The 10,849-nt window shown below is 34.4% G+C and overlaps 1 protein-coding gene and 1 long non-coding RNA gene across 2 annotated transcripts; both read left to right on the forward strand.

The window, feature by feature from the left end:
* The first annotated feature begins 130 nt into the window (after positions 1-130).
* On the forward strand, positions 131-3,306 carry LOC109584667 (TOX high mobility group box family member 4-like). The gene is made up of 8 exons (XM_020000483.1): positions 131-496; positions 802-1,137; positions 1,612-1,805; positions 2,070-2,136; positions 2,199-2,267; positions 2,532-2,706; positions 2,991-3,108; positions 3,164-3,306. Exons 1-8 carry the CDS (start codon positions 143-145, stop codon positions 3,213-3,215), a joined length of 1,365 nt encoding a protein of 454 aa, XP_019856042.1. The 5' UTR covers positions 131-142; the 3' UTR covers positions 3,216-3,306.
* Positions 3,307-7,445: 4,139 nt separating this feature from the next.
* LOC109584664 (uncharacterized) lies at positions 7,446-8,079 on the forward strand. The gene is made up of 3 exons (XR_002186119.1): positions 7,446-7,531; positions 7,586-7,912; positions 7,968-8,079. It is a non-coding gene; the product is annotated as an uncharacterized LOC109584664 (long non-coding RNA).
* The last annotated feature ends 2,770 nt before the right edge of the window (positions 8,080-10,849 follow it).

A 10,849-nucleotide genomic window follows, 5' to 3' on the forward strand; every position in this document is an offset into this window, starting at 1 on the left:
TAATGATATTCATACACCTAGTCATTCACAGCTCGAGAGGTCTATAGAGGACTCAAAATTATGTAAAATCAATGTTATTATTATTATTATTATCATATGATGATTGTGTTATTATTATTATTAGGTTTTGGACGATGATCCAATGTCTACTCAAACCACGCCCACAGAAGGAGCCCCACCCCCTACAGAGACCACGCCCTACCTCTCCCCCCTCGCCCCTAATATTGATAACATTGAGACACTGCTAATAACACTGTTACAAACTCATACACTCTATATTGGTGGGTGTGGCTCTGTGGAGACCACACCCACCACTAACGGCACTAGTAATGGACCTATTGATAGTACTGGTCCTTCCATTATTGATATAAACCCACTGTCACTGGACACTCTCAGTAATGAGCAGATTAATTATTTAATAACTAGTAATGCTGTGAATTACGCTTCAATACAGCAGGCAATGACCCAGAGATATAATAGACAATATAACATACAGGTAAATAATAATAATAATAATAATAGTGTCATATCTAGATGTAATTGACCAATCGGATTGCTTAAGATATAGTGTACAAGTTTCATAATCATTTCTTGTTTAAAAATGTCTATATCTATAAATACAGCAGTTAATTAACCTCAGCCTAACAACCATCAGTAGTTAATGATAAATATTATGTACATGTACATATCTTACCTACATGTACATGTACTGGTATACTAATAATATACTGACAATATACTAATAATATACTAATGATACTAATAATATACTAATGATACTAATAATGTTTTCTCTTATAGAAAGATGATTCTGTTCTATTGAATGAAGTTCGTTTACATTCTCCTTCTCCTCTACCTCAAGCCCCTCCTACTCCAGCCCCGCCCACCCTCAGTCCCGGCACTACCCTCACTATAACGTCCAACCAGTTGAGAGAGTTACAGTCTCAGTTATCATCATTACTTCAGCAGCAGTCGGCCAGTACTGGAGGGGGCGGAGTCTCATTAGGGGCGGGGCTACAGCAGCCATCAATAGATGCTATTAATCAATTACTGAAACATCAAATACTGAACATAATGACAGGGACAACCCCCAGCACTGATGAGAACACAACTAACAATGAACCACCACCACCACAGGTTAATATACACACACTTACATTGATTTAAAGTTACTCAAGCATTGGGTCAAAGTCCCTGTACTATAATACAGGGTCACAGGCAAATTTTGTTAAAAATTATTAGGAGAGAATTCTCCAATTTTGTTACATTTTCTGGTACATATTGATGTCCTTATGCTGTGTAGAAAGTTTGAGCTGATTCTGACTTCAATTTTCTAAGTTACGGCCATTTTAAGTAAATGCCAAAAATCTGAAAAATACCCAAGGCTATAGTCCATGTTTTTGTGTAAAAATGGCTCCGAAATCACACCAAATTTTTATTACATTTTTGGATACATATTGATGTCCTTATGCTGTGTAGAAAGTTTGAGCTGATTTCGATCAAGTTTAGACTTTTTAAAAATTTGAAAAGTTACTCAAAAGTCAGTCCAAAGTCCCTGTACTATAGTCCATGATATACTGACTCCATTATTATTATTATGATATTATTTAGACTACACCTGGTGCTTCCCTCCCTCCTTCATTCTCCATTCCTCCTCCTCCTACTGCTACTGGACCCTCTCAACCACACACTACTAATAACACCACCACTGCTAGTAGTAGTAGTGCTAGTGCTGTTAGTACTGCTGCTGGTGGTAATGGCACTGGTGCTGGTGCTGGTAAGAAGAAGAAAGACCAGGAGAAGAGGTGCAGTATAATGATGTACATGTACACACACTCACTGGTATAATGTACATAATGTACCTTCATACATATATTCATTCGTTAATAATGTGTATAGTATCAGTAATGAATGTGTGTACTGTAGGGTATAATAATAATAATTGTATGTACGTGTAGTATTACTGACTGTAGTGTGTTCATGATGTACTGATATACAGTAACTATAATACTTACTACATGACATGTATCATTATTATTATTATTATTATTCTCTCTCTCTCTCTCCAGGCCTCCCACTGCATTCAATTATTATTTCTCTGACGTTTATCATAAAGTTATTGAGGAGAATCCTAATGTACGTTAACCAATAATCATTAATAATTAATAAATAATAATTATTATTTATTCATTAATTAGTTGCCATTTTCTGAAGTGTCCAAGATAGTATCATCAATGTGGAATGTACTAGGACAAGAAGGAAAGAAGGTAACTACTGATGTATACAGACTAGCCTTGCTATAATGGACATTTTGAAAGTGTCTCTGTTATACAGAGGTGTCCTTTATGTGGAGGTTATTTTATACAGTAAGGAATGTAATTGGTACACTAGGTGCTGTCCGTTAAATGGAGGTGTACGCTATAGAGAGTGTCCATTAAGAGAGACTATACTGTATACATGTACAAAATGACAAGAATAATAATATTATTGTAGTGAATTTCCCTCAATTTATAATTTCTTTCTCTTTACAGAAGTATTATGATAAACAAGAGGAAATGAAACAATCTCAATCTCATAGGCAGGACACACCCACTACACCAACCACGCCTACTGCTAGTGCCACGCCCACTTTATCAGTCCCTACTAAACCGACTAACAAGAGACCGAGGAAAGGAAGCAAAGAAGGAACCAATGAAGAAATAATAGGTGGAGTTAAGGGGGTGGGGCTAAGAGGTGGGGCTTGAGGGCAATAAGAGTGTAGTGAGTAACTTTAAATGTTAGTAAAGAATGCAAATTTGATCAGTATTAGCTCAAACTTTCTACACAACATAAGTACATGTATATGCATTAGAAAAAATATAAAAATGGCAAATTCTTTACTTTTCAATTTTGACGAAATTTGGCCTGAAACCATGTACTTTGGCCTGGTTTTTGAGCAACTTTAAAAAATAGTAACATATTAGTATTATTGATTGATGTTGTTTGTATAGTTAAAAGGAGGAAGACTGATGGTATGTGTGTTGCTGTTGGTTGCTACAACATGTCCTCATATGAAGAGGAGAGAGGATACAAGTACTGCTCCAATGACTGTATAGTGAACCACTGCAGGTAGGGAGGCAGAATTGATTATTATTATTATTATTATTATTATTATTATTAATAGGGCAGTGTTTAATGAGTGGGTCTCTGGAAGAAAACAAAACTTAAAAACATAAAACTGGAGTATTATTTACTTCTACACTAACAATGTATTATACACTCAGTCCTCATTTATGTATTTTGTGACTGTTACTATTAATAGATGTATTATGTTACTATTATTAGACACTTATTGGTCTTGCATAGCCAGACTCTCCACCTCTTTTTGACTTTTGGACAGTAGACTGTAGAGTGAAAAAGGAGTGGATAGTCTGGCTATGAAGAGTGGATAGTCTGGCTATGAAGACTAGACACCTTATCACTACAGACACCCGATGCTTTCATTGTTAGTTTATTCCTTCACTTTTATCATAGCATTCACATCACTTCTACTACACAGTGTATGTACTACTAATGATCTCACCCACTTCTCTTGTCTCTCCTCATGATACATCATGTTAATATATGTATTGCTATCATCATGTGCTGGTATAGGAAACAATATACTTACCCATTTCACAGTTCTTTAACACAAGATTCAATAATAAATTAAATTTTACTCTTATAGTGTACATTACATGTACATTGCAATGGTTCAGTATTACATTATTCATAGTGGGAAATGAAGAAGAAACATGCAGCCCTAGACAGGAACAAAGCAAGAGAGTGGTACTACTAAAGGTGATGTAGAAATGTGATAGTAGATTGTCTTATGATAATATTCCCACATATGCTGTACTGTAGGTAAGTCTGTAGTATAACATGATGGTAGATAATGCTTTTTACAGTATTTGATTCAACTAATAATGGGTTGTACTGACTACTGTAAGAAGTGCTTTTTACCAAGTAGGTGTTTGTTGTATAATAATCAATTATTATTATATTATTTGTTATATAGAACCTGGCTGTCCAGCTTGCACTACCCACTGGGTGCCTGGTTTTTTGAAAGTTCTTAGTTTTATCACCTGCCAATGCATCAAACCAGCTGAACTAGAGGATGGTGAGGAAAATGATGCCAAATGCTGCCCATCCTGCTGCTGTAGCTGCTGTACTTGTAAAAGATCTGGCAAAAATTGCTGTATTGTGATGCTGTATATTACAATTGTACTATCAGTATTAGTGGTTATTCCCATCAGTGTATATCCTACTAGTGCATTCATTGCTGGGTGGGCTAACTGTACACCATACAAATACAGCAACAGTGAAGGAGAGATTTGTTTCACTATTACAATAAATGAAAATGCTGGACCAGATATTGTACTGAGAGATACTGGAGGTAAGTGTGAGATTATTTAATACATTACATATTAAATAACTATTCATTAACAATAGATGGACTGATAAATGCTAATAATTCTCATGAGGTTCAGGAGTTTCTTGATCTTACTAAGATAGCTATATTGTTCTCAACAACAGCTAATGGAGTGTCACAACTGTTCTTCATATGGGCACTGGTCTGTCTATTCTGCAGGCATTACAAGTGGTCACGTGAACTGAACTGGAGCTGGTGGAAGAAATGTAAACTGTACTGCTGCTGTACAAGAGATGAAGCTGATGATAAGAATGTGATACCATTAGATCCTTTTGATGATTATGATGAAAATGAATTTATTGAACCTACTTCAATTGCTGTTGTGTATCAGCATAAACTTGAACAAGTAAAAATAATACAAGAGCCTCCTACGAGACAACCGAACCCTCCTCAAACGAGTCAACCCGGGGACCCTTCTCAAACGGGTCAACCCGGGGACCCTTCTCAAACGGGTCGACCCGGGGACCCTTCTCAAACGGGTCGACCCGGGGACCCTTCTCAAACGGGTCGACCCGGGGACCCTTCTCAAACGGGTCGACCCGGGGACCCTTCTCAAACGGGTCGACCCGGGGACCCTTCTCAAACGGGTCGACCCGGGGACCCTTCTCAAACGGGTCAACCCGGGGACCCTTCTCAAACGAGACAACAAGAAAAAGAAATTTTTTTCTCCCAGCAAGACACCAGTACCAGTACATTACTTCAAGGTGAGAGATTATGTCATTACAGCACATGGTTTGCTATTGGGTTGTTTATGATGGTTGCAGTTGGTTTTGTATTTTTTTACTGTCAATATCAGTACAATCAAATCGATATATGGGAGTTTTCAACGACATTATGCTATGCCTGGTCATTAGTCCGTACTATTGTCAGTTGCTTTATATTCTCAAAGTTGATGTACGCTATACAGAGAAAATGTGAAGAAATAGAAATGTATGTATATTACACTAATGACAATATTAACAATAATGATAATAACAAAATAAAAGAATATGTAGAAACAGGATTTAAGTCTGAGCTTGAAACAGCTGCTACTGAAATGATTAAATTTGCTAAATCATCAGACGATGAGAATTTAGCATATAGTCTGGCTAATTGTTTTCTGAAGGAAGTCAATGAACATGTAAATTCAAATCAAAATCAGGATGCAGCTCAGGATGTAGTTCGGAATTTAGTTCGAATTGCAGCTCAGGCAGTGTGTAAAAATATAAAAGATTCCATTAATAGTCGCATAGGTGGAGGTATCACTACATTTAACAATGCCATTGATGAGAAGAATGACTCTGAAACTGTGAAGAAGATGAAGAGAATGGAGGAGTCAGTTATAAATGCAATAAACAAAGTACAATTTGGTGATATTAAGAAGCAGCCTTTCATTACACAGGACAATGAGAGGAAAGAAAGAATAAAAGCACAAGCTACAAGATATGCCTACGCTATGAAAGAATTAATAGAGGAACATAACAAGACAAATTGTCCTGATGGTAAGAAAGAGCTAGCATTGAAGTATCTCAAGGAACGTGACAAATATTTTGTAAATACAGCAGTAGCAACACTTAGCTGGCTTCAACTATGGTTCCTACTCCATTGGGTACTATACATAATATCAACCTTCATGATACTCACTGTACTTATTGATGCAGTGGCACTTCATGTTAAGGATAGGGTACCACATTTAGAGGAAGGAGTTGGGTTTCATCCAGTACAGATAGTATTCCTATTCTTGTACAGTCTAGTGCAGTGTTTTGTGTTAGTTTATCCTTGTCTAAGAGCTGCTAGTGTTACCAGGACAAGAAAACGTTTGATAAAACGAATCAGTGATGAAGCTTACAAGTTTACTAATTTAAATAATCTTAAAGGTACTACTTGTAATGTTATACCAGAGTTTATTGAGTCAATGAAGAGGAGGAAGTTTAGCTTCAGGTTACGTATATTGTGTGCTAGTATTCCTTTTAATTTAAACATTGCTTATTTGTCTATTGCCTTTGGTTTTGTTAGTAGTGTAGTGACTCTAATCACTACTGTCACTGATTAATATATTATTATGTTATTATTACTTATTATACGCTATACATATATAGTTATATTATTTATTCTCTTTTGTTGTACTGCTGCTTTTACTTAACTTTACATTTTTTGGCTGACTATATCTACTATTTTTTTGATTAATGATGCTTGTTATTATAGTAGAAGTTATTGCAGAAAATGTCAGTTAACGCATTGAATTAAAGGAAGATGCTTGACAGAAGACATTATTATGTTGTTTACAGTATTATTGTTTTTAGTAACAAGGATGTTACTATAGCAATAGTAATATTCATCACTCTTTTGATGTATGACTTCTGAAGTAACTTAACATTATTCATGAAATGCATTTTATGATTCTTGGTAACATGATACCTGTTACCATAACAACATAAAACACACTTACTGGTAATGCATAAATATTAAAGTTAATGTCAAAATGTTTCCGTAGCAATAAGAAAAACTCTTGGGCGCATGCTAGTTTCCATACAGCAACATGGCTACTAAATCAACTAATGGTATCAGCAAAAAGGACGGCAATGAAAATGCAATGATGGATCCTACTAGTACAATACAATATTAATTTGATCAGTTTATAAACAGTTTATAGGTAGATCATCACCACTTTCTACTCATAGTGATGAGCCAAAAAAAGAAGGTACTGTTAAACTATAGACAATAATAAGTTTCACTTAGATCTACTTCTTTTTCCTATCAAAGAAGATAAAGAACAAGCTAAACCTGAAGTTATGAAAAATGGTATAATTTTATCATAGATTGAACAGGTTTTATAAGCAGTTTAAACCAGATGATAAACCAGAGGGCCAGAAAAAAGTGATACTACTACAATAATAACAACAACTGGTGCTACAGAAATAACAACAACTGGTGAAACAACAACAAAAACTGGTGATAAACAACAAATAACAACTGGTACTATAACAACAACAACTGGTGAAATGACAATAATAATAACTGGAAGTGATACAACTGTTGATACAACCTCACCTGGCAGCCACACACCAGAAGATAAAGATGTTGGCTGCTTTTCAGCTACAGGTATGCATGTAGGATCACTAAATGTAAATGCACAATAATCTCATTCTTTTATAGGAAAATGGATAAGTATAGTATTGCTGACAATTTTGAGCTGTTTAACATTTCAATACATACCTCAACCAAAGCTAAAGAAAAGAAGTCAAAAAAAATCTTGTACAGTAGGAACCTGGTGCAGAGCCACACACTGTTATCTTATGCTGCTTGCATCACTTGTTGGCATTTCAATACATGCAATACCACTTGCTTTTTTTATTTATGAATGGAAGGAATGTCCATATGAAAATGGCACAGGCATCTGCTTTACAGTGGAACCATTCAAAAAAAGTAATAAATCTGAACTAGCTAAAATTGTATTGAGAGATACAGACACACTTGATACAGGTATACACATAAATGACATAATCAAAATTATGTGACTTATTATTGTTGTTTATAGATGTCAAAAGAGGATTGATGCAAGAGTTTATAGATTTTAGTAAGGTAGCACTATTATTTTCAACAACAGCTAATGTTGTGTCTCATATTCTCTTTATAATCTCATTATGGGCACTGTACTTGATGCGCTGGGATTGCATCAATAATTGTATCAATAGTGCATGGAAGGGTTTTAAGGAATCCTGCTGTGGTGTCATGAATGGCAATGATAATAAAAGCAATAACAATAGCATAATGCCATTAGATCCTTTTGATGATTATTGCGATAAAGAAGATAACTTTGATTCCTCTTACATAGATGACATTTATGAATTAAAGAAAGAACCGAAAAAAGAAAAAGAAGTCATGGCAAAAAGGGTATTGAAGAAATTCTGTTGCTCAGCAGAGACAGGTGAGACACCTAAGGAAGACAAATATAGCTTTTTTGAAAAGCGTGATGATCGAACCAGAACTCCATTACAAGGTGCAAGATCATGGCATTTCATTATTTGGCTCATCGTTGGACTATCACTCATCACCATCACAGCAGCTGTCCTTCTTTCATCACTAGAGCACGACAAGAGCAACAGTGCATATGGCTATGAAATTACTGCTCTTGTTCTCTATTTCATTTCATTGTATCGTAATCTGGTCAGTTGCTGTATATTCTCAAAGTTAATGTACGGAATACAAAGAAGATGTGAAGAAATAGAACTATCTGTCATTCATATCAACAAGGAATACAAACCTGCCTCTGATCTTCCTGAAGAAGTTAATACATATATTGATAACAACTGCAAAGCAACAGAGTTAAATACTAAAGAAAAGAAGGTTTTGGCATATCTCATTCAACGTGATAAAAATTTCGTTGAAAAAGCAAAAGCAACACTAAACTGGATTCAGTTTTGGTTTTTATTCCACTGGGTATTCCACATAATATCAACCTTTATGGTTATAACATTGTTCATTGATGCTATTACACTTCTTGTTAAAGCTAACATAAACACGTACAAATTGGAATAGAGTTCCATGAAGCTGAGATTGGATTCCTCTTCATGTACAGTGTACTGGAGTGCTTCTTTCTACTTCATCCTTGCCTCAGAGCTGCTAGTGTTACCAGGACAAGACAACGTGTTATATGAAAGATTAGCAACAAGTACAAGCTCAGTAATCTCCCTGATGATATCATACCACAGTTTGCTGAGTCTATGAAGAGGCAAAAGTTTAGCTTCAGGTTACGTATATTGTGTGCTAGCATTCCTTTTAATTTAAATATTGCTTATTTGTCCATTGCTTTTGCATTCGTTGGTATTGTAGTTAGTTTAATAACCAGTGTTAGGTCAACTGATTTTCAGGCTTAGCTTTTACACAAAAATTTTTTTGATGACACGTGTATTTTGCTATTACCTTTTGCTGCTGTAGTTTATTACTATTATTATTATTATTAATATTATTATTAGTATTATTATTGATCTCTTCCTCTGACTAATTTATTATTTTTTTGTCATTGTTATTATTATAAATTAATTTTATTATCATTATTATTTTGCTAGTTGCTGCCATTAGAAACTTTTTTAATTATTTTATGTGATTTATTACTAGTTGATTCTTGTACAAATAAATTATTCTAAAAACAAACAAGCAATGTTTGCCTAATAATAGAATTAGAGCAATTAAATACAATCTCAATACGATTTCAAATAAACTGAAAGTAAATATTATAAGCTGATTCAGAGGTATATAGATGTACTGCTGCTTTACTTAACTTTAACATTTTTTGGCTGACTAATCTACTATTTTTGTTTGATGAATGATACTTGTTATTACATTAGAAGCAGAAAATGTTAGTGAATACATAAAATTGAAGGTAGAAGACATTATTGTGTTGTTTACATGTTATTAGTAGGAAGGAGTTGCAATGTTACTATAGCAATAGTAATATTCATCACTCTTTTGATGTATGACTTCTAAAGTAACTTTACATTATTCATGAAATGCAGCATGATACATGTTAGCTAATACCATAACAGCTTAATATCACACAAAAATAGTCTAAGGGCCCTCATGACCATAAGTTATAATACCAAGTGATTGTAAATTTATTGCTATAAAGGCAAATCTAACATGACATTTTGTATATAGGTAAGTGGAAAGTCCGTTTTGTAAGTGCTTAGTTAGTATTTATCATTATTAAAACTCCATGATACTCTCAGTTGTAACATAAACACATGTACTAAATTCCATTGTATGATATATACACATTACTGACTATAATTGTGGCTCATACAATAGTTGTTTATATTCAGATTATCATAAAATCCCATTTCTATTGGTATAATAGATTGATCTTGCTCACATTTTTTGCTTTTTTGTTGTAAATTGTAGTTGTTTATCATCATAATTCAATCACTTTGATATTCATAATGATTCATATTCACAGTTAATGGTACATTGCCATAGCAACTTTGACCTTATACACTTGTTTTTCTTTTGAATGCTGCAGGTAAGCCTATATAGTTCTTGTTGTGATAATACTGGGGTTTACCAAGAAATTTGTGGATAAACAAGAATAGAAGATTAATTCTGGTTCAATGGGTAGTTGTGAGTGCTTTTGTTCAAGTAAGAAGTAATGTTATAATAATAATCATTTATTATACTGTCCAGGTTGCACTATCAGCTGCGTACCTGGCTGTTTGAAATTTCTTAGTTTTATCACTTGCCAATGTATCAAACCAGCTCATCTGGAGGATTGTAAGGATCATGAGGAAAATGAAGATGAGGAAAACAATGCCAAATGCTGCCCATCTTGTAAAAATTGCTGTATTGTGATGCTGTATATTACAATTGTAGTATCAGTAATACTGGTTATTCCCATCAGTGTATATCCTACTGGTGCATTCATTA

This window comes from Amphimedon queenslandica, unplaced genomic scaffold, assembly GCF_000090795.2.
Source record: "Amphimedon queenslandica unplaced genomic scaffold, v1.1 AMPQUscaffold_13182, whole genome shotgun sequence".
In the NCBI taxonomy this organism is placed as follows: Eukaryota; Metazoa; Porifera; class Demospongiae; order Haplosclerida; family Niphatidae; genus Amphimedon; species Amphimedon queenslandica.